The following is a 24,999-nucleotide window of genomic DNA, read 5'->3' on the forward strand; positions in this document are numbered from 1 at the left end:
ACTTCCTGAGCTGCATCTGAATGATGTAAGTGTGGGGAAGAGACAAATGATTATTTAAAACCAGAACAAGATTTAATTTAGCTATTCCTTTTCAAGGATTCCGGGACTAAGCTGCAGAGTGATGACCCTGGGCATGCGGGCAGACAGACAAGAACAGTAGCTGGGGCTCAGTGTCATTACAAATTAATTTAATTACCATATAACTTCTCGATTATTTGAAGCATCAGTATGGTAATGATCACATATATTGTTTTTCCTTCTTTCCATCTGTTTAGGGAAGGAAGCATTTCACATCTAAGCAAGCCCTTTGGCAGGGCTGCATTTGCTCTCCCTTTATCCAACCTCTTTGCCAAACCACAGGTTGGTCCACCTAGTGACCTGTCATTCTATCTCCAACTCTGGTTACATCTGACATGGAATGTGGAGATTTCAAACTTTGGGTTACCTTGTGAATGGGGTTACATGTGTCATCATCCCCAGAAGTGTTCCAGAACTATAGGGATGAAGGTGATAGTCAACAAGCATGGTGAAGAGGGGCTGGAGTTGGACTTGGGGATGAGAGATCTTTTCCAAACTTAATGATTTTATGTTGATGTACTGTTTGTACTGTACCTGAAGGCTGAATCTTTTTACTATATCATGGCCTTCTAACATGAGAAACTTTCAAAGCTAAGTTCACTCATAAGCTATCATATACTCATTCCGTCACAGTTGATGTGCACTGCTTACAGTGCGTTTAGAATTTAGCACACGTTTCCCATGCTAAGTAGTTTCTTAAGGAAATGTAAGGCAACAAAATTACACAGTGTGGTCCTTGTTTCAGATGGTGGCCAGATGTAGGCTTTCTTACCAAGTTTCTTACTCAGGCTACTGAAATTACTACTGTAGGAAATCTGTATGCAGCACCCAAATATCCCACACGTTGAGCTGCAGAAATCTGTACAAATATCTTTCTCTGTGAGGCTCTCTGGGTGTTTCACTTAAAAGAATTCTTGGCATCTTCACAAACAAGTTGACAGCGTATTAAAAATAAACACTGCTTTATTTGCCAGGTTATTAAATGTACATATATAAGTTAGCTGAATGCAACATTTTAAAAAAATTATTCCAACATTAGTGTATCGTATATACCAGCAACATACATAGCAGACAAATTCCACTCTGATTACATGACAGTATGAGTCAGAACAAGCAGTACACACAGAACAGTACAGAAGTCCATGGATTTTTCACTCTTTCCCACTGTCTCCAGCTGATAGTATTACATAAAAAAAACTAAAAATAATATCTTCTAGAAAAAACAACAGCATAGTGTTTTATAGTAGCACTCATTTTGCAGTCATTTGCTCAGATAATATCAACCTAATATATAAATACTAGATTTCAACTGAAAAAACAATAATCCCTGATTGTATGACACTTGAAAGGCCGATTTTATTTTTTCCACTAATTCTAATGAAGCAATCTGCTGTAGCTTTACCTGCTGCAGTTCCAATGTGGAAGTAACATCCCTTTGGTCAAAGGACACTTCTAGATGTGTATTTTGGACATCTTGAAAGCCAATCTTTTAATGATAACTACATCCTCAAACTGACCAGACCATTTTTCTGTTATTGCCACTTTTCACACTTCAGGAAGCAGGTACTTGGACCATTATAATCCTTCTAAGTGTGCCAATGAGCTTTTGCCAAAACACTGCTGAATCACAAGCAAAGGCAAACTGTTACACAAACAGGCATAGGATTTTCTTTGTGACGTTTGCTCTTAATATGACAACGCTTATTCTTGCCAACAGTTTTCTATTATACCATGAAGTAATGCTATGGATGTAAGGATAGATTCCTTCACTTGCATATATTTTAAAGAAGTAGGTCCCAGATCTTTTCATTTTTGCTGCAAAACATATTTCTATAGCAACAAATAGGAAGTGATGTCAAAAAACACATTTGGAAGAAGCAAGAAGTGGAGGCCAAGCATGAAATCAAATTCAGGGTCTTTGCGTGGGGCTTCTGCACATCAGTGCTGTACCCTGAACTCAGGAATTTCCTTGTTGTTCTTAATCTTGCTTTTAAATGGCAAGAATCATTCACAAGACAGCTATTTTGTTGACAACTTTTCAAGTGCAATAACTTGAAAGGACACTTGATTTATTGTAGGACCTGAAGAAGCTAATGTTCCATATGTGGGAATCTAAAGCTGAATTTCCAACTTTTTTTCAGTTTCAGGCAGATGTGTATATTTTGCACTAAAGTATCGCTTTGCATCTCACCACTTTATTATTTGAAGCAACAGTTTGCTTTGCTAACAGGAGAAAAAAAAACATGAAATCTAAATTAAGCAATTTAATTAACAGTACATATGTAAGAAGCAGCAAAGTGCTTGCAGTATATAAGTTCTGGTGTCACTTACATAATCATGGTGACTGGTATTTTTCTTTGGCTTACATATTAAGCAGCAGAACTAGCTTATTCATACATGCATTCCTGCAGTAAATCCATTATTTCAAATGTATCTGGATATGTAAGAACACAGTTCATCATAAACCTGAACTGCCAACATGCTTGATCTACTAAGCAAACTTACAGAATAAGCTGAATAACTTACAGAAATGGAGAGAAATGTACATCTGCTTCAACTCCTTGACTGGCAGCCAAACCATGCAATGTTTGCTCGAGGTAGGCACTTCTGTGTTAGATCTTTTGCTAGTAATTACAGTTCCACCCAAGACACCGATTACAACATTAAAGTTACTAGACAAAATTGGCTAGGTCTGCTGAAACAAAAAATGAAAACCGTAGGTTGTGGATCTTGTAAACAGTACATCATTGGCTGATATGGCATTCAAATCCAACTTTTTTTTTGTATACTTGCAAGGAAGTATAACTATCAAAGTGCAAATGTGTTACAATCTCTCATCTCTCTAGCCAGTGTACTTGCACACGAGAGAACTCAACAGCCTGGTGCTAGCTGATCCAAGCATATAGGTATGGGCAGTTGGGCATGAATGGTTTGCATAGCACTAACAAAGACAAGTGTGCCAAGGCAGGCATTGTGTGGCTAACACTACAGGCATGTGTGCAGGTTCACAGTATCATGATGCCTGCAAGCACACTTTGGAAATGCTCGTTTCCACATAGTGATTGTTTTCACATCTTTTGCCAAATGCAAATAAACAAGGCACTAAGTGTGGAAGTGTTGATATGTTTTAAAAATACAGCAAAATGATAAAAATGCATAACTGCTTAAAATTATAAAACAAGGGCACGTTTGTAAACAGCTGGTAGCTCCTACACACAAGTAGTTATTTACCTACTTACAGATTCTATAACGTTGGTGAAAGGCCCCGTGACAGAACAAAAGAAATTCCCTCTTGTGGATTAAAAAGAAAAGCTCCTATGTATAAGGACAATAACAACGTAAACATAGAGTACTTGGCATCCCTAAAATCATCTGAATATGAATCCTGTTCTCTATACAATCACGTGGTTTGATCAATTAACATAGAGGCCCAACTCCCAACCTGCTGTGCTCTGAAGTCACGCTCCACAGTACACGGTACGGGCATGTGATTTTAAGGCCTTAGTTGGCATTCACAAAGATGGGAAGAATCCAACCAAAGGAGCAGCTTGGCCCAAAACTTACGTCAAGCACGTTCTTCCAATGGCAAGTTTTGAGATGGAGAAATATATTAGCTGTATTTCTCCAAATCAGACATCTTTTAGAAAATTAATTAGATGATTCCACAGTATCTGTTTAAAGAGCAAACTCTATTGCAGGCGTAGCTTAATGAAAATAAATTACAGTGGGTATTTTTCCTTCATTAGTAAGTATTACCTGAATTCTGTGCCTTAAAATAATTCCAAATGGAATTAAACCGGTGTATCTTTAAAAACCTATTTCCTTCTAAAAAAAAGGGTACAGACGTTATAAGCCAGGAAGAAACACTTCAGAAAACACAGTGGATACAAAAATGCCCTAAAACCCTATCCCAGATCTTCCCTCAAGAGTGCTTTCTGCTTTTAAAGATTCACATCATAAGGTAATGCTCAGCATTTTCCACAGCAGAAGTCCTCTGGGATATCTTTCTCATTCAGCTGGGATACAGGGTAAGGGCTTGGTGCTAATGACTGTGATACCTTGTGGGTCCTTTTGTTAAAATCCCTTGTATGGAGATTGGGTCCAAATTGTAGGATTACAGGATTACACTGATTATTTGAAGTGATGCATACATAGAGAACGGTGCCTAAGTCATGTCTTTAAATAGTTTTCACTAAACCTAAAATGCTCAGTATGACTGTTAAAGAAAAGTCTAAAATCTTTGGACCGAAAGCAAAGGGTTGAAGCTGTCCTACAGCTTTAAGATGATGCATACTGAGCAAATCACAGATAAAGAAGCTAAAATGAGCTGAATCCCAAATAGTTGTTTTTTCAACTACATTGCTCTGGATAACTCCATTCTCCCTTCTGTGGCAATGAACTCCTTTTCTGTGGCTCGTTTATCACCTTGACATAGTCTCTCCTTCAGTTTTTCAAGTTCGTACTCATGCAGGATTTTCTGCGTCAAATATTTTTCACGTTTTATCTTGGCTTTCACATCTGCAGGTACATCAGGAATCATCCAAGCTACAAAGAATTTGACGATGAATACAACATGCTGCAAAATAAATAAACAAGGAAATAAATAAAACAAGGAAGCCACAGGAAATGAACTGAAGGAAGCAGCATAATGTAGAATAAACCAGTCCTCTTTTTGTTCTTAAGCAGAACACGTTTCATTTGGCTGTCCTAACTAACAATGTGCACCTGAGATGTGCCAAAAGATTAAAATGTTCCCTATTATATAAAAGCCTGAATCCCAAACCATTTATGAAGTAGGAAGCCCAGGAGGAAAACATCAGGGTCTGGATTTCTGCATCACTTTCTAATGCCAAGTGTTTCTTTAAAAAATTCCCAATGCTGTGCTGATAGCGATCTGCTGGGGGTAACTGATAACATACAATAGGAGAAGTGATAAGGATTACACTTCAAGTACACCCTTTTCCTTAGCAAGCTTTAAAACACCAGCTTCATGCTGCAGTGCTAGTTATCCAAATTACTGACTTAGCTAATTTTTAACCAATACACATCACCACAAAACAACTCCAGGATTTTGAATACAGATCAATTCTTGCAGTCTCCTCATCCGTTGTTTTCACTGTTGGTATTATGCAGTTTAACTTCCTAGACTTGGAGTATCCATTTAGGACCTGGGTATTTGGTATGACTTGGGGAAGAGGCTATTTTATACTCTCAACAACTTTGTTTTTCTGTAACATTAGTAACTACCTAGAAAATCTATCAGGTGCTAACTTCAGAAGGGAATAACACAGGGAACATACCTCCATAATAATTATGAATGCCAGCTTGGCAGCAAGAATGTGCCAAAACTGCATCGTGTGTAAATATTTCCTCTCATGATCTGGAGGATACCGGTAGTCTCTGTACCTGTTGAATAGAAAAATGTGAAATGTCACATTCAGCCTGAGACAGACTACAAGCTCAGTGACACTTACAAGCAAATACAGCTGTCACTTAAGGAACCTTTTCATCTTGATTTAAACGGTCTGTTTCATTTTGCAGGAAAAGGTTGCCTTGCAATTTGTTTCAATCTTATGTTTGTTTAAACACTCTCACTCACAGCCTCAGCTTATAAATGAGGATGTGTGAGAAGTGAAATTTCAGATACAGCTTACTTTTCCCTTCCAGGCAATAATCAAATAATGCAGGAGTGATGGAACTTACCACGCAATAATTGACAAATACAGAGTAAATGCAACAGATGTTGACAGATTGTGTATACTGAACAGATGCAGGGCTTAATGGAAGCACAGTCTCAATCAGGTGTTCTACGCTCACATGTGTAAGTAGGACAGACACCTGAGTCTTTAAAGCAAAAGCATCACAGAGCTCTAGCTTGATTTTTATATATTTTTTTTCTTCACCAAATCAAATATAAATGCTACTCAGGACTTCTCTGAACTTCTTCTCCAATTCTTCTAGAAGCCTCTAATACTTTGACTTTCAAGGCCATATCTCATTTCCACCATTGGAGTCTAATCCGCCCCTTTATCATACTTCCATGGTCACCAGAGCACTGCAGCCTAGAATCCTTAGAAAATTTTGGCCAAAGTTGCAACTTTAGGGACATAAATTTCAGAACATTGAAAATGATATTTAATTTCTAGTAAACTACGCAGAACTGTACTGGCTTTTTATGTTATAAAAGGCACAAAATATTTATTATTATACCAACACCAACCTGCATTGTTCAAAACCTTCTGGATTCTCTTTAGGCTTGTTTCTCTCAGGAAAATCTGAGATTTCAAATACTGACAAACTATTGTTTATGTATCCAGACATCGGCGAGTCTTCATTTTCAGAATAAGCATAGTAGTAAACTAAACGAGGAATCATATCTGATGTGAATGCAACAATAAAAGCCTGAAAATGAAATTGGAGAAGAAATTGAGCACAAAAAATTTGTGAGGGGATCCATAAAGAGTTTCTGGTACTGTGACTGTTACATAGCCCAGGATCCACTAAAGTAAGGGTGAGTGCAGTTGTCCTGGAAAAGAACCTGCCTTTATCCTCTGCCGTAAGAACCAGCTAATTTTAAACGCTTGGTGAACAAAACATATGAATAGCTATTTTAAGAGGCAGCTAATCCTTTTCTCTAGAAGAGTACTTTGACTTCAAAAATCATTTTTCCCTTTCTTCTCATTTAAGAAATGCCAGCTACTGTATGCAATACAGGACAAATTCCTGGTACTTTCCCACCCCAAAGCAATAGCATTCTCTAACAGTGGAAAGGGAGATGCAGGTTTGAATTCATGTGAGAAAGGCTGAATGTGAATTCAGCGAGGGAACAGCTAAATTATTTGATGAAAGAAGGGGAGCCTTTTTCTCCAGCTGTATTTAAGAAGTCAACTATGGCTTTGCCTCTAAACCTGAGATACTTGAAATGCTCAGGTATTTTTACTAGTTTGGCAATAGCTGTGAGTAGTCTAGCTGCCTAAGACATCTACAGATCTGATACTGCTGAATATTCTGCATTAAAAAGAAGCAATTCTTGATCAGCAGCCTGCTTTACATTATACTTAATTTAAAATACTGACATACCATTTTGTTTCCAAGTACTCTGAGCCACTACTCCTACCACCACACTAAAGTTCAGACTGGCTTCTGCCATTTCAAAATGACAGAAGGTACAGACATGTGAAGGAAAGATTACAGTCCAGTGAAATAAGGATTGAAAGCTCCACATATCAGCAAATGGACAAGACAAAAGACTCAAATGGACCATATCTCCATAGGGTGACGTGATAAAGTGAATGGTGTCGATGAAGGAGATAAAGCATTAGCTGGCTTTTAAATCTGCACATTCTGAGCCTATAGAAGAGTGGAAGAGTTGGTTTGGCATGGTTAGCTTACTTACATTAGTGACAACAGACAAGATGGCCATTCCATTCAAGATTTCTTGCCACACTCCTATGCTATGTGCTTTTGCAGCCACGGGTCTTCTGTACTGAGTGGTTAACTTCCAGGAGTCTACTCGAATCTCCAAGATATTATTCATCAGAGCAAGAAGAGGAGCCAGGGGAAAGGATGCCACAAAGAGAGTAATGAATCCGAACTGAATGACTGTAAGCAAGAAAAGAAAATTGTCAAAATCTGTCTCTAGGAAAGTTCAACTTGCCACCTGCAGACAGACAGCGAACTTCCATCGGGCTGCACAAGTCTTCTCCATTACCAAAATCTCTTGCAGAATGTGACAGTCCTCACTGCAGACCTAATGCTGCCACTTTATTTTAAAGACAGGAAATGAAACACAAACTTTTGTCTGGTTTAAGCAGCAGATAGCAATAAATCCCAATACACCAACACACCCAGGTTTTGTAAACGAATTTAATATGCACATCCTGTTTACAGAACCTTTGGAAAAACTCTTTGTTGCTCGTGCTCCCCCTCCTGGTCTGCTGGGTTCAATCTCAGTTCACTCCTAAAACAAATGGATTCCCTCTGATGTGGTTCACAGATCTCACATCTGTAGCACACACCCTTGCAGCAGATTTGTCACTCATCCACCACTTTGAATTTCCACTGACATCAGCTTGCAAACGAGAACGGGATACAGACTGAGACAGCTGTTTGCAATGAGAACAATGCTCAGCATTCGAATGGGGGAAACAGTGTTTACAATGTTTCTGTGACGTCCCTCCCATTCAAAGATGTACAAGGCACCTTTTCATTTATTTATAACTGGGCTTACCTACTGAATCATTTAGACCTATTAACCCTCTCCTGTTTATTAGATTAAAGTGGTGCAATTAACCCTCAACAACTAGTTGAGATGCAGTCTTCTTGTGTCAGTGCAAAGTACCTTATCCTCATTCCAACTCCGTACTTTTAAAACTTACCCATTTCCAGATACTCATAGAAAAGGCCCAGGGCTCCAAACGTCTGCAGATCATGGTCCTGCTCCCAGCGACTATACAAATTCTCTGGATTACTTCTGGCTTTGCGGCGTCCCCACCAGTTACAAATCCAGCTGCATTTAGTTAGAAAAACTTAAGAATGAGAAAAGCAAATCAAGCATTCCTTTCCCTAAGCGATCTCCTTGTTTCAATATGCTTTTACAAACATTTTCACAAAGAGAAGCAATCAAAAACTATCTACTATCTATACAGTTAATTTGCACACATTGTTCTTAGCTTCATCACACGCCAGTGCTTGCTACCAATCCTTTCCTTACAACACAGGCATCACAGTGTAAGAGAACTTACGGTACAATGGCCTCTTGGATATTTCCCCAGATCTGTTTGCCAGCCATGACTATGGTGAGCTGAGTCGTCAATTCAATCAAACAGCCTGCAGGATCACACTGACAGACAGATTGGGGGATTAATGGGCATTAATAATGGACATTACCCAGACAAAATACGTTCTACAGCTGTATAAATTAAAGAAAGGAGAGAAGAAAAGGTCTTAAAAATTCTTAGGACGATAATTAAATCCTCACCTTGCCTGCCAGCTAAGATACAATTTTCAGCAAGGCTGTTTTAGAAAGGCATTAAATGCTCAGCATGCTTGATAGAGCAATAGAGCACATGTTCAAACATAATGATAATTGAAAGAGAGAGTAACTTAGAGATGCTTCAGACTGGTCACTATGAGGAGGGAGCAGCAGGATCTGGGTGCAGCAGTTGTCCCAGAGCCCCAACCAGGGGAATCTATGGTGCCTGAGCAGCTCTGAACACCAGGCCAACCCTGACCTAGCAAGCACCTGCATTTTCTGTTCATTTCCCTACACTGAGGACATTTAAATAACTGCCAATATTCAGTCTCTGTTGTTTGCCAAGAACATTATCTTCAAAATTTCAGATCTTTATTGTGGCCTTCTTAAAAGTTTAGTAGTCAAATTGTATTAGGAGATGCTCTATCACTAACCACACTATTACTTCTTTGTACTTTGCCTAAAGTTCTTCCTTCACTACTGAGTTCCACATAACACTTCATTAAACGCTGTGTTTCATCTCTGTACAGCCAGCATAATTAGCAATGATGTATGAAAGAAGCAAAGCCTTACAGAGGTGCCTCTTACGAGATGGCTTCTGTGAAAAATCTAGCTATAAGTTAGCAGGGACCCCAAAAAACCAGCAGCCATTTCCATTTCTCACAGTATTTCTCAGTGTAGAGAACTACTTTTAAAACATATGGTGAGATCCACTGATAATTCAGGAGAAGTGGGGCCAAGAATAGCACTCAGATTTCTCACCCATGAGCCACATGGGTGAGACTCTCAGCCAGAGAGTCACAACTTTCCACTGCCAGGGTTTCCCTGACTACCAACAGCAGGAAGAGTACTCGGAAGCCCGCAGACCAGACCTGCAGCTGGAAATTTGTAACTCCAAAAGTTGAAAGGGATGAAGAGTTTAATTACTTTGTTATGAATTATGAATTCCACCTTTATCAAGAAATCCTACCTCTTCGTTTCGCCAGCGATTAAACATGTAGGTGTATGCACCTGGGTAACCAACAAACTTTCCTTTGAAGAAGGCCACATAGAAGCAGGATGAATAGTAGTTGACAAACTGGAACAGAAACATTTTCATAGTGAGCCTGTTCTCATACTCCATGTGAGTTCTGGGAATCTCTGTGAAATGAGAAAACAGGAACTTTATTTTCCTTCATTCTCTTAAGGGGATACAGTTTCCATAAATTGTCATCACCCACAATGCCCCTACATCCCAAATGAACACAAAATCAAAAATACTCTCCAAATTCACTTCAGCAGTTGGAGCTCCTCTTCTGAGGCATCCTGCTCTTAATTTACAAGGCACTGGTCTGAGTAGGCAAGCAAGTGGAATTCATTCTTGAACCCATTCTTGAACCCATTCTTGAATTCCATTGCCTTCTTCACACTATCTAATATCATTTGTTTTACCCCCAAATCTCTTATATTAAAAATAGGACATCTCAACCAGCAACTAGTATTCTTGAATATGAAAATTCTAATGTTGACAATGGGCAGGATAAGCAATATTTTTGCTTTGTTGCAGAGAATGATGCTAGTGCTATTTTTGCAATGTTCTGCATACGTGCAGCTTAAATTGACATCAGCTCAAACTGGACAGGCCCAGTGCCTCTTAAATGAGAAATTGAGAGTGGGGAAGAATGGGGTAGAATACAGGCTGCCTGGGGAAGTGGGAGAGTCCCCATCTTAGGAGCTATTCCAAAGATGCATGGACATGGCACTAACAGACATGATGTAGTGATAGAACTCCATAGCAGGGGTTGATGGCTGGACTTGATGACTTTGAAGGTCTTTTCCAACCTGATCTTCGTGGCAGTTGACATCACTTAAACCTTTGCTTAAGGTTTGCCTACTTCCATGATGACATTTTCCATCATGTTTACCTTCTTAAGGTAGCAGGCAGCCCATATTATTAATAACATACCCTGTTAATTAACAGCTGAATACAACTAATTCAGGCTAGAAGAAAGGAGAAGAAAGTAAACCACAAAAATTCAAGTTCCCCTTCAGGAAAATATGTTGACCTCACCAGCCCAGTGCTAAAGTCATCTCACATCTGAGTACTGTCATGTTGACTAAGTTTGTGGTTTAAATTTGTGTGATTCAAGAACAGAAGGCATTTACTTGAAATCTGACATCAGCGTTCTATAGAGCAGGCAGTGCTCAGAAAGATGTTTCAGGGACACAAGCCACAACTCTAAGCCTCTGCCAGCTGCATTCCATAGGGCTGCCACGGGAGGGCAGCAGTCCCACAGAAGTAAATGAATTCCTTTCTCTCTTAACTCATAACTACAGGCAGCGCTCACTTAAGAAATTCATCCGCCTCGCTTCCAAGCAGCAAAATAACGTAACTGAGCCTTCATGATCATAATTCGTGCCTTTTGAGAAAGAAAGACCAACATCTATGACTTGTTCTGTCTTTTCTTGGTCTAATCTGGTCAAGTGAGGTATTCAACACACATCTGACACAAGAACTTCTGTACAATTAATTAAGTTAAGCTTCTATAACACACACCTTCCAATTCTTCCTTCTTCTTGTAAAACCTCAAAATGCAAAAATAATCACCCAACTGTTTTTATGGCAGTGGTAGGGACTACAATCATCACCTAATAATTTTCAGCTTCCTAAAAACTCAATGCATAATGGTTTTTAATTATTTTAATTATGTTCAGAACTGCAATTGACTCCGTCAGGCTAGTTTTTAGTACCTGCAAATGCAGCACTATGAGAAAGAAGCTTACAATAGCTACTGAAATGCAGGGAAAATATTTAACATGGCCATGGATACCGAATAAAGTTGCAAACAATAAATTACTCTATTTTCAACATGTTCTACCTCCAGCCATTCCTTCTGAGTTCTGACTTCATTTACACTGCTTACCCATATCAGTGATCCAGATAGCTATTTTCTCATATATGAAATTCAGTATCATGATGATGACAAAATTGAGGCAAGAAGCTGTGACTGAAGTTGCCAGCTGAGGGGTCAGTAATCCACTGATGGGCTGCAGAGTCTGAGTATTTTCCATGAGGCTGGCGAAGGCAGCGTATACAGCAAGGCGATACACGATCACAGCTATCATGCTAGCTATGATCAGAGACACCTAAGGAAAGGACAGATTTCAGACACACAGTTCAGTATAGCTACAACACATGCATCTTTTGAAATAAGGTCAGCATCATGCTTTATGAGTTTTATGAATTTTGTGAGAAATTCAATTCTTTATGAGTTCAGCAGCACTGAAATGCAAAGTACACAAATAATTTGTTATACTAGATACATTAAAGCCACTAAAATTACTTTGTAAGCAGAAGACAAGTGAAATTGTGCAGAAGGATACAGACTCAGAAATGGAAATGGGTAAGACAAGTTAGATTATACTGTCCACCCTGAAATTCACTCTGTGGATATTTCTATACTTCACAGTAGTGAATAATAATATTTAATTTATATACCTTTGCTGCACAATTTTTTCACTATAGCATGTAAGCCAGAGAAGTTATCCCTATAAGATCTCTTCAAATTACTACTTATTGATGGATTTCCAATGTTTCGTTTCTTTTCCTTCTGAATTGAAATGCATTTTGCATGACAGCAGGAAATCAGCAGAACAGTAACAGGTGGCAAGCTACCACGCTAGTATGTGTTAATACCATAATTAGTGATGATCAGCAATTGTGATAGATGTTAACGTGATGATTCAAAAATGATGCTCACCCAGAACAACACTGTAGTTCCTGAGATGCAGAACCGCACAGCCTGGCTAGTTAGAGGCAAATAAGGCTCCATTTCCTGAAACAGTCAAGCAAGCACAGCATAGTTCACAAATCTATCATCTTATTCTAACTTCAAGCAGCACACAGAGCTCTCAACAGCTGTGTGAAAGTAACCACATCCAAGGAAAACTGCTCAGAACCACTGTCTCTCTAAAGGAGTAGATAGGATAGGATTTTGAAATTTGGAGCAGAAAATTAACAATAAAAACCATCAGGACAGAAGTGGCCATAACAATGCTAAGAGTAAAGATGGTACCTGGAAAGAATGGTTAAACCTTTGCAAAATATCAATTAGATGAAGGAAAAAGACCAACAAGAGGATAGAACCATTACTATAATGCTAGGTAAGCTGTCGTAGAGTGCTAAGGTCAGAACTGGACTAAAGTTTAGGAAATTATTGTCAAGGTTTCACAAAACAATCATTTACTTGGATGTACCATGTTTTTCCACACAGCCAGAAATCATTCTCCCCCACTCCTTCAATTTTAGAATTGAAGAAATGGCTACACTCATTAGTTGCCCATCTCTGCCGCAGCATCAGGCAGCTAGGTCTTACCCAAAAGAGTATTCCCACATAGCACAAGAACAGCTTTCCATGTTGGTGTAAAGGTCTCTCTCTCTCAATCAATTCTAATTCCTAGAATACCACATCGCATGTATTAAGAAATGCTCATTTAAAAATTAATGCCAATGGAATACAATCTAGTAGCAAGTAATCTGAATTTGATAAATCTTCAGGCCAGGGCACTGTGGCATATTTCTGCCCCTCTTGGACAAAGAAACCCTGGTTACTGCAGGCCAGCACAATATTAAGCATGCCATCATAATGATTCTGCTATAATCAGCAAAAGCAGACTTCACTTATGTTCTAGTTGAACTGTTCAGCACCGTGAGGATGATGCCAATACTATTTTAACAGCAAATGAGGTGTTAATTAAAGCCTGAAGATGGCTAATTTCTATTTCAGTGCACCTAGTACCTTGAATCATGGCCAGGAATAATCATAGAATCATAGAACGGCCTGGGCTGAAAAGGACCACAATGATCATCCAGTTCCAACCTCCTGCTATGTGCAGGGTCGCCAACCACCAGACCAGGCTGCCCCGAGCCACAGCCAGCCTGGCCTTGAATGCATCAGGGATGGGGCATCCACAGCCTCCTTGGGCAACCTGTTCCAGTCTGTCACCACCCTCTGTGTGAAAAACTTCCTCCTAATATCTAACCTAAGCCTCCCCTGTCTCAGTTTAAGACCATTCCCCCTTGTCCTCTCACTATTCACCCTCTTAAACAGCCATTCCCCCTCCTGTCTATACTCTCCCTTCAAGTACTGGAAGACTGCAATGAAGTCTCCCCAGAGCCTTCTCTTCTCCAAGCTAAACAATGAAGAAATGGTTTTGTAACTGAAGCAAAGCTAGCTTTGGGATGCAAGAAACTGAGTGACCTGTATCTATATCATCTTACCCAGTCTGCAGAATTAATTTATTTGAAGTCACTGCTCAGTATTGCACATTATCTAATGTAGTGAAATTATATTATGGTGTGGCCAACCTGCTTGGTTTGCTGTAACTGGGAATTGACAAGGATCATTGCTAAACCCAGCTGCACAAAAGCTTCTGAAAATCCACCCAGGTAATAAATTAATGTGTCATAAAATAAAGGATTATGCAGCCATTGAATTTTTATGGCAAATGTTAATACATAGTTATAAAGCTCAGAACAGTGCAGTATCTCAGTCACAGATAAAAACATATCAAGGTCCAATTTCTATCTCCTGAATGAATTCCAAATAGGTTGTCTGACTTACGAGAGCAGCATGAATGTACAGAGAACAGCCTTTTCCCTCAGACAGTTACATTAACCCGTGCCATATGTGACTGCTGTGGGTGCTTCATTTCACCAGCTCACAGGTTTTGATCCCCACTGTAGGTAAGCACTGCCCACAGGCCAGGCCATTACTTCCCTATCCTCACACGATCATGCTTTGCTGCTGCACAGGACCTCAGAGCACACCAGGGCCATGAACTACTTCTGATTTCCCCTCTCCTCCCATGGCAGCAGAGCCACAGTTGTTCCACTGTTTTTTGCTACTGCACAGCTATGGAAGAAAGTGGAGGTTTTGAACTGAAGTGTACGCAGGGAGGCAAACTAGCACACAGCATGTAGGCACCTGTTTGCAATTAGCTCAACTAGCCTGGCAAAAATTATCATTTGCTTGAAACTCTTTTCCTGAGCATGCAGAAAGCAATATCTTGGCAGAGCTACGCTCAAAATCATAGCGTTTGTCTTCAAAGATCTCTGTATGACTGCAGCATGCAAGCTGCTGGTATGGCAGCAAGAATGTTAATGCTGAATGTGTAGAGGGGGAAAGAGAGACAGAAAAACTCACAAGAAATAAACTTAGCATGTTTCCTAATAAGAATGGAGACAGACCTGAAAAATAAGTCTACTGTTGATGTAACGAGGATGCTTCCCAAACTCTGGCAAAGTTCTGTTTGTTTTTTCTCTGAAGACTGTGTTACCTTATTGTACTCATGATTAGGGAAAGTAAATTATTTATACACAATTCCAGAATAAGGAAGATTGATTTAAAAATACATCAAATTAAGGTGGTGGATGTTGTATTGGAACGCAACTATCTAAGACTCAAATAAATAATTGAAATTATTCCTACCTAAATTAAATGTAAATGAAGATGATTAACTTCTGGTAGGTATTTAGACTATTTAGCATAGTCAAAAAGCATGGTTAATTATATCTCTATTAGATTTCAAAGCATGGTCTTCAGCAACCTTCATGTCTCCAGTGTTCCCCAGCAATGTGTTCGTATATCTGAGGAAAAACCACAGCTGCTCACACTGGTCTGTCTTTAGTGAAGACAACTGCTCCCTAATATGCTGTAAAAGGATGAGAAAGAGTGCACAGGGAGGTGTGAAGATTTCAGAGACAGCTGTGTTGAAATGTAAAGGACACCATAAAGATGGTGTTAGCCAACTGGAAGGTATAGACACTGCTCTGTCTTCCTGATTTAATGCATCAGTTTCCTGGAGAAATTTAAATCCTTAGAGGATAGTAAATGAAAATTATTAACAAATGCTGTGGTCTAAGGGATGGACCATGCCCATCATGTGAGAGGCTGAAGTGCAGAGAGGCCTTGCTTCCTATTTCAACCATGGAAGCAGTGCAGTCACACCCTGACAGTGCTGCCCTGGGGCTAACAGCCCCCTGGAAGGCAGGGTTATTAACTGCAGCATGCTAACACAGCCACACTGCTGTCAGCTGCATTATTTCTTCCTATGCAATCCATACGTGCCGCATGGATCTTTACCTAGTGATTAGATACAGAACTCACACACTATCAAACTATCTTGGCAGCACACAACTGAATGTGTGTGTCCACCCAGTCTGAATGTTACCTGAGTTACAGGATTCTTCTTTTTTTGGGTACATTTGGCCTCGTACTCTGGCCTCAGCTGGAGTTGTTGCTGTTCCTCTTCAAAATCAACCAAATCCCACTCATATTTCAATCTTGCTTGCCGCCTCTTCCAGAACTCCAAGAAAAGTGTAACTGTTGGATGTGTTAAGTATAGTTAAAACGGAGCAGTGAAAAACCTTCTGAACCAATTAAGCTTGCTTCTGTACTGGCTCCTATTCTTCAGGTTGCTATTTTCTCTCACAATATGACTCCTCTATTTTTATTAGCTACCTTTTGAATTTCAAAGCTAAGTCTTAAACACAGTTTCACTACATTTATCAGTTAATTTAACTCCAGAAGAGGATGAAATGGGAAATGCCAAGACAGGAAATGGCTATTGGCATGCTTATAACAACCATGCTCAATTACAGCTGTCATTACTTCTCACATACAAATAATAATACAGAATTAGCAAAAAAAAAAACCCTGTGATAATTCAATTAATTGCTTGTGTATAACTGTGTAACACATGAAGAACTGTTACAAGTAAGCAGAGCTGTTTTCAAATATTACATTCAAGGATTTTTGTTGCTTTTGGATGGTTATTTGATATGATGGTCATTCTAGGCACAGGGGACGTCCAACGCTTTGTATGGTCAAAAGGGAGCTTAGCTTTAGGTTTGTTGTTTAATAACATTATATATATAGATATTAGAAGGAACTCATTTCATATGTAAACAGCTATAAAAGTTATATTATCATATAATGTTTTAAAAGCCTTCTGTAAACTAATTTAAAATGTAAACCTTTGGACATCTGATTGCTCTTATTTGAGGTGGAGAGACTCCATAGCTTATACAGCCACAGAAAACCTGATCTTTTGCAGTTCTAAAGTCTTCTCTTGGTATTTCCTAAATGAGTAATCTATGTCACTCAAATGCTAGAGCTTACAACCACAGCAAGTTTAGGAAAACAGCGATACAAAATGATCTTACTCAAAATTATTTTTCTGAGAAATGTCTGAAAAGGTGACTTGCTAGATCCTTCAATAACAAATACATTAGCACACAGATCTGTGTCTGTTAATGGAAGATTTGTAACCAAACTGAAGACTTAGTTGCATCTCATATAGTGTTCCACCCATGCAGCAGACATGGTAGTTAGGGAATGAGAAATAACAACCTTGGTATCCTGCATCTATAAAGACGTATGAACTTCAGGAAAAGAACTTATGTGCAAAATGATCTTATTTTAAAGTCTGAGCCAGTTAGTATGAGCCCATGCTTACAGGCAGTCTCAGAAAATTCATCTATTTCCACATCATCGAAACCCACTGTAATCTATAAACTTTTGGATTGGAACAGAATCCAAGTGATTTTCATCCTGACAGTGCTGCTAATAATCACTTCTGCACTGGAGGCAGGATATTAAAGCCATCCATCCTCCTTCTTCACACCTCTCTCAACAGTTTGGTCAAGATTTCTCTACTGCTTGACTTAAAACTTATTAGCAAATGTACTCACCCCATATGCCCATGAAAATGGCAAAAAAAAGAGTTGCCACGTTGTCAAACAAATGGGAATACTGCGACAGAATACAGAGGAAACATTCAGTAACAAATTCACAGTTTTCAGTGTGAATAAACATGAGAAAGGGCAGAAGAAGCAGGTACAGACCTCTGAGGACTGACAGGTGGTGTTTAGCCTCCAGTACTCACACTCTCGGTCACAAAGAGGACACATGATGATCTCTCCTCCAATTGCAGGATCACAGATCTCTTTGCTGAGAACAGAAACGTTGCACAGTATATGTTTTTATAGCATCTTAAGAGCTGCTATATGAAATGTACTTCCTCAAAAATAAAGATGTTGAAGCTTTTTTTGTTCAAAGCTCAACATCTGCAGCTTAACAGAGAAGCCAAGGGCAAGCAAAGAAGAAGAAGCTGTTACAAGGAGGCTAACTAGCTAATCCCCTGGCTTGGGCATTCTGTTTTTTTTCCAGTAATGGAACAGAAGTCTGAAAGGAGCTGTACTGCACTGCTCTTATGTGAGATACAAACCACATTATTTCACACCAGGTTAGCAAGATGCCCACAATGCCTTTTCTAAAAGAAAGTGTTAATTCAACTCGTCATGTACAATATGATTTACTACTTAAATTTAACAAGCGAGTGAATTTTATAATCTAGTGTTTACCTCTCCTGTCCAGAGAAAATTGAATATACACAGCACCATTCCCCAGTGAATTCTGAATGTAACTGTGCAAGTCTCACAGTGACAGAATAGAACAGATGACAGCAATTGCGTTCTGTGTAGAGATAAATGTAGGCAAAAAGCTAGCTCTTGAGTTCTAATTTGCTACCTTTTGCAGTTTACACTTAGCATTTTATCAAAGACTCCTTAGAAAAACCTAAATCTCAACCCTCTTTTCTGCCTCACCCCAAATCCCTGAATACAGTAAATCTTGGGGTCCTTGAAGAAACCAATAAGTCTATTTAAAAAGAAGGAAACTCTAGCTTCTGCCATAATCAAGTCATTTCTGATGGCAGAACACTGCTGATCTGCACTGCACTCGTGCTTCTAGTAGTCAGCAAAAATGATGACCTACATAAAATGGTCAATAGAGTAAGAGACAGATTAAAATATAAAAGCGTAATGCAATGATATACACTTGAAACGAACAATTTTGAGACATGTCAGTGGTATTCTTTAGCCCTTATGTACTGTAGGTACTCTGATGTTAGAAGCCGTTGCCAAATGGCAATAAAATACTGCTTTTCACATACAAGTTGAGTTTCACATTTCCAGCCCTTAGCAGAGGCAGAAGGGCTTGCTTTTGCTTAGATTTTGGAGTGCTTTCTGCTGGACTGTAGCAGCTGCTGTCTGATCCCAGTGCAGCTGGAGACCTGCACCTTTTGCTGAGCATCTCAAAGGCATCTTTTCACACAGAGGGTGGTGACACACTGGAGCAGGTTGCCCAAGGAGGTTGTGGATGCCAGCACTCCTGGATGCATTCAAGGCCACAGGCTGCATGTGGCTCTGGGCAGACTGGTCTAGTGGATGGTGACACTGCACACAGCAGGGGAGTTGAAACTAGATGATCATTTCAACCCAGGCCATTCTATGATTCTATGATTCTAATAGTTAGAATAGTCAGTTTTCTTCTGACTCCACCATTTTGGACCAATGGTGGACCAATGGTTCACCACCATTTAGGTCAATGCAGATAGGTGAAAAATAAAATTGTCTGCTGATTTTAAAAGCTCATTACCTGTCTTTCTACATGAACAGTATTTTTTCTTTACTTAGCTTTTACCACTGCAAGCTCAGGAGATTTTTAACATTACACTCACCTGCTCATATTTTCATCCATTGTAAACAAGCCATAAAGAAAACAGATTACACCAACGACTGCAGCAAGGAATAACATCTCAGTGTAAAATCCTAGCCAGGCAAAATAGATTCCAATCTTTTCACCATAGTACTTCCTGTGTACAAAACAAACAAACAAAAAAACCAAACCAATGAAACAATTTGAATGAATAACACACATGGCCTCTTTTCATCCCCTTCCCCCACTCCCACATCCTCCACCAGAGCTCCAGCTTCAATCATTTTCTTCCCCAGAGGACAGTGTAAATGAAGATGTACTTTTTCATCCTCCATGGAGTCACAGAAATGGGCACAACAGCTCTGATCACACAGTTAGAACGTAAAGGTAGTTTATCACAGAAATAGAACTGGTTGTACGGCAGAAGAGCAGGTGCAACCCATGAATTCAGTAATGAGGTCGCTATTAAGCTGATATGAGGCAAATCAAAGAAATCTTGGGTAAGGTTAGCTTAAGTTCGTGTTTAACACTGAGTTATGCATCAGAAAATGATTTCATCAACATTTTTTCAAGTTGAAATTTGAAAATTGTGGCAGATATTGATTATAAAACAAAAAATATTCTTTATATGCGTTCACATCTATCAATCCCAGGAGAGCTGGCTAGACTTTACTTGCAGAACAGCATTATCCCAGTTGCTAGTTAAAACGCATACTACCTCCTCCAAGGACTCAGTGCCCCCTTATGTGCCTGATTCTCACCAGGTCTTCACCCAATAAAAATTTCCCAGCAAGAAAAAATTCCAATCTGTAAGCTTATTACATTCAATTGGCTTTCAGTGTAATACAAAGGAGACAATATTTTACCTGATGAGATCCAAAGGCTGCTCTTTGTAGAAGCGCAAGAAGCGGGCCCACTCCATGTACAGCGTGTATCTCTCGTTGTCACAGTTTGGATCACTTGCCTTTTTCCAGTACTGACACTGTGAGCAAATCAGAGGAAAGGCAAAACAGCTCATCGACAGATTCAAACACTAAATTGAAAGAGGTGAGCATTAATAATGATGTACATGTCTTAACAGGCAATTAAAATAATTTGCAATTCACTCAACCACGCTCTCTTTTAGCAGTTTAAGTAGAAACTTCTTTATATATGCATGTTCTAAGATAATCTGCATTTTCAGTAAACATCACAGACATTAAAACAACCTGTACTGTAAGGAGAGACTTCATGCTATGTTACACCAAAGCTACACTGTACAGCATGTGTACTATGATACTCATTTGCTCCAGTAGGGTTACTGCAGTGAATGGTTTTTACACTGGTGCAGCATATGCAGCTGCAGAAGTTGCCAGAAACAGAAAAACACCATTTCACTCCTGATTCAGGAAAAATAATGGAAATTTAAATCCTTTCTTCTGTAGCTCAGAAGCAGTCTCTCATTACAAACTCCACAGCTGAAAGCATTTCACTGAGAGCTGTACAGCCAGAGAATGTAAGTCAGAGCTGTCTCCCCTGCCCCTTGTCATTGCACTAGCATGTACTCAGTGCTGTGGTTGTTTGAAGTTGAATGAAAAGACGAACAAAATGAAATTCTGACACTAATTTACTCTTGTAATGTATAGAAAAGATTTTCACAGCACTGCCTCCTTACTGTTTTTTGGTGCTCCCAACAGTTGGAGGTACTTTCTGGCACTAGTACAGCCTAGAGTCTCATCAGCTACACTCTCTCCCTATAAACTTACATTTATCCTTCTAACATATTACCACATAATCTGTATCATAAACATTATAGGAATATACTATGGAATAAATTTCCTAGAAATTGTAGGACTGACTTTTTAAAGTAGACCCTAGAAACTCATCAGTGGGAAGAAACCTCTCAGAACATAAAAGCCCAACAGTAAGACTGGCAGATATTTCTGTGTACTGCAAAACAGAATCCATTACCAGGACAAACTGAGAGAATTTCAGCACATTTTCATTTCTGCTGTAAACAGCAATGTCACAGTAGGTGAAAGATAAAAACATTGATAAATACTCAAGAGAGTGGAATGCTAGAATACTTACATCGTGAAGAGGATAAGCAGCTGAATAGGTGCCATTATTCAGCAGTCTTTTAATCCCAAACTTCTTCTTCCCTTCTTCTGTTCCATACGGACAACGTGTAAGTATATAATTAACCTGAGATTCAAACACATGAATTTCAGTCCTTTCCTGCTTTAAGGCCACTGAACAGAACTCTAATGGCTGTGCACTGTGTGTAATCTGCAAGAATAATATGCGAAGGAAAAAGCAGTTCTTCAGAAGGTCCTTCCCTGCATGACCTGCCCTGCAGAAGTGCAGAAGAGCCACTTTTAAATACATTAATTCAGCGCTCTAAGAAAACTGTGCAGAAATCTAGGCTTCCTCATATTTACCCACAGGCACAACAGCTTACATTCTCCTTCCTTGAACGTATATTCCTCCAGTCAGTGTAAATTAACATGTAAATGAAAGTGGACAGAAGTCACATACGTACTATTCTGTTTCTCATGGATGGCGAGAAGAAAGTGCTTTCATCATTGATGAGGTACAGCTCCTGCTTGTCCTTGCTGAACGGTGCAGTGAAATAATCTGGCTCTGGGTGCATCACCTTCTCAGGCAGCCTGAATGGTGTAAGCATGCAGTCCAGGGGGTTCTCCACCGTTGAGGGAATGTCATTTTCCCTGATGGGAACTTTAATGTTCAGCACTTCTGCATATGTGATCAGAACCTCCCACGGGGCATGGATTTTCACAAAGTAAATTTTGCCATCTTCAGATTCCTGTCCCACAGAAGTTAAAGCTGACATCAGAATTACTGTGTTTTACTGCAAGATTTATCAGTACAGTTGTTACACACTGCTTATTTCTTTTTACAGTTTTGAAAGCCCCTCTTTTTTTCAGACTTTAAGTTTTAAACATTGAATAGGTTATGTGAATGGCTGACTGTTAATGCAGATAATCTCTGCACCATTAAATGCTTTTCGGACTGCATTCACCTTGCACTGCAAGGCCTGAGCATGCTCACTGCATGCTGATGGCATTGGAAATGTGAGGGTTCACTGTGCAGCACTGCCACTTGGCAGTCCAGCTGTCCTGCAGGTTCTCAGGGTGATTTCTTTCCCAGAGGAGCAGTTCTTATACAGCAAAGCAGACCAATACTATCAAGAGCTGCAACATCCATTACAGCCCTGCAGCTATGATAAGGAATAATCTTATCATGAGGCGTCACCCTGCGTGTGTCATTGTAGCATGTCACATATATGCACACAGAAGAAAGCAGCCATCAGATAATATAACATATTGCTCCACGAATCCCCATCTAAGGCTGTATAGCCTGGACTTCATCACAGGTTATTTTGCCTCACTCAGTCTCTGGCAGAAAGAAAAAATCCAAAAACATACTGACTGTAAAAGCAGCATCCTCTGCTCTCCACTTAAAACCCAAACAGTAACACAGATCAAACATCCTGAAGTTGTTACACCAGGGTCTGTCCTTATTGGAACTGCCACACCCAGAGAGCAGATGTTAATCTATTCACTGTCTCCCACATATGCTGCTAACCGGTGAGATAACATCTAGCTGTGAGCATACCCTACACACAGGTTTAACCTAGTTTGGAACCGATTTCTTTTTGTTTTGAATTCAAAAACAATCACTTCTTCCTGAAACATAATGACTTTCTTTGCACAATCCTTAGGAACATGTCTGGAAAAATAATTCCACTAGACAAATATAGCTACACTTAACTAAGTCACGCTCCACTGAAATCTGCTAGGGCTTTTTGTAATTTTTCTTACAAGGCAACAAAGTGCTATACGCTAAATACTTATCTGCAGGTCTATTTGTTTAGTACTAGTTTTTCTTCAAGCTGCCTTTTGTTCTTTTCCTACCTTCTTGTCTTCTGTTTCCAGTTCCAAACCAGCCTTCTGCAGATTGCTCTCAAATTCTTTTCTTCTTTCCTGAAGAGAAATAAATACATTTTATTTGCTGGCTGACTCACAATGGCTTCTAGCCCACTGTTGGAAACAGGCTTGTATGCTGTGCCATCCTGTTAAGTGGACAGGCAAGCCAAGTCTTAAGCATTTCTGAGTTGGTGCAAGTGTTATCATTAAGATATTTCTATGTAGAAGAGAAAAACTAGATAATAAGAAAAATTTTGGAAGCATTCAGGATAGGGTTAATGTTATCTGTTAATGTTTACAGTGTCTTCAGTTTAATAACCCTGCCTGATGCAAATGTTCAGGTACCAATTGCAGACAATTCAATGCATTTCATAAACAGCTTAGGTGGACAGGTAGATAAGACTACAAAATCATCATGTGGGAGCCCAAATGTTCTTTGCCTGTGTCAAGTCAACATGGACTTCAGGCAGAGATAAGTAACCGTGCCTGTGGCAGTATGTGACAGGCGTGGAGATATCCTGCTTGAGCCCTGTACTTCTGCCAGTAATTGTAGGCAGTCTTCAGGCAAGAACATTTTCCTCCCCTCTTTCTCCGCAGGAACAGTTTTTGCTCCTATTGAGAGACTGAATTAATTTCCTTTTAATTGCGTAAAATTTTGCTGAAGAAGTGCCAGAATAACCTCAAGCTATACTAAATACTGAGCCCTGGCCTCATTAAAAAGCAGCAGATGGACAACCAGTTGATTTCTTGCTAAAACTTGCAATGATGTGTCATGTGTTCTCTATCACAGTTTTACATGATGTTTTTTAAACACACACATGATAAAGGAAAAAAAAAAAAGCCAGCACAGTTACCAGCCAATTCCCTGTTACTGTTTCTGTGAGGAGCAGGCTGCCCTATTTACATTTAAGTTTGCATAAAGTACTTGGATCAGTGCATGCAGACTGAGGAACAGCTCTCAGATCTATGCTAAAACACATTGATACTTTTACTATGTTACTAGCAAGGCTCTACCTTATCTCTAACATCTCATTTTGTCAAATATATTTAGTCATTAAATTAGACACTAGATAACCTAGCAAATAGGTGAGCTTCACATCCAAAGACATGTGCTATTCTGGATGCCATTTTCCCCCACCAAAGCACACTGCCTGTGTTCTTTCCTTGGCAAACCCTAGAGGAGATCCAAGAGAGCCAGCTCAAGGCATCTGCCATCAGAGATGCTCTCACCCAGCTCCTCTTTAATCTGTGCAGCTTAATCACTGGCAGAGCCAAAGGACAAGCCCTGTCTGACTTTGCTTCTCTTACTGTAGACATAGCAGGATAAACTGAAATGCCCTAATACAAATTTTACCACCTTGCTCTCTTCTCATGTGCCACCTTCCCTGAAACACTTGTAAATGTTACTTCCCAGCCACCTGAAAGAGCCATCTTTCAAAGGAAATCAATCTGCTGGAAAAACAAACAAAGCAAAAAA

At 39.5% G+C, this 24,999-nt stretch overlaps 1 protein-coding gene and 1 long non-coding RNA gene across 12 annotated transcripts in view; one reads left to right on the forward strand and one right to left on the reverse strand.

Moving 5' to 3' along the window:
* The window catches only part of LOC109367628, a 173,445-nt gene that overhangs the window by 140,634 nt on the left and 7,812 nt on the right, over window positions 1-24,999 (forward strand). The window lies entirely within an intron of this gene.
* ANO5 (anoctamin 5) overlaps window positions 1,024-24,999 on the reverse strand; it is a 50,215-nt gene continuing 26,239 nt past the window's right edge. For 9 of the 11 annotated variants that reach the window (XM_019615258.1, XM_031553392.1, XM_031553391.1 and 6 more), the window contains 17 exons: window positions 23,511-23,579; window positions 22,115-22,399; window positions 21,664-21,777; window positions 20,460-20,626; window positions 19,616-19,750; window positions 17,940-18,045; window positions 17,787-17,847; window positions 16,265-16,416; window positions 12,793-12,867; window positions 11,956-12,178; window positions 10,023-10,192; window positions 8,823-8,920; window positions 8,457-8,587; window positions 7,475-7,680; window positions 6,299-6,480; window positions 5,379-5,484; window positions 1,024-4,654 (listed from right to left, as the gene is read on the reverse strand). In XM_019615258.1, the coding sequence (XP_019470803.1) occupies window positions 4,433-4,654; window positions 5,379-5,484; window positions 6,299-6,480; window positions 7,475-7,680; window positions 8,457-8,587; window positions 8,823-8,920; window positions 10,023-10,192; window positions 11,956-12,178; window positions 12,793-12,867; window positions 16,265-16,416; window positions 17,787-17,847; window positions 17,940-18,045; window positions 19,616-19,750; window positions 20,460-20,626; window positions 21,664-21,777; window positions 22,115-22,399; window positions 23,511-23,579 (2,502 nt within the window). In that variant the 3' untranslated portion in view covers window positions 1,024-4,432. The remainder of the gene's footprint in view (window positions 4,655-5,378; window positions 5,485-6,298; window positions 6,481-7,474; window positions 7,681-8,456; window positions 8,588-8,822; window positions 8,921-10,022; window positions 10,193-11,955; window positions 12,179-12,792; window positions 12,868-16,264; window positions 16,417-17,786; window positions 17,848-17,939; window positions 18,046-19,615; window positions 19,751-20,459; window positions 20,627-21,663; window positions 21,778-22,114; window positions 22,400-23,510; window positions 23,580-24,999) is intronic. The other 2 variants (XM_019615256.1, XM_019615259.2) reach the window with 1 other exon arrangement.

The sequence above is a fragment of the Meleagris gallopavo genome, chromosome 5 (genome assembly GCF_000146605.3).
Source record: "Meleagris gallopavo isolate NT-WF06-2002-E0010 breed Aviagen turkey brand Nicholas breeding stock chromosome 5, Turkey_5.1, whole genome shotgun sequence".
Lineage (NCBI taxonomy): Eukaryota > Metazoa > Chordata > Aves > Galliformes > Phasianidae > Meleagris > Meleagris gallopavo.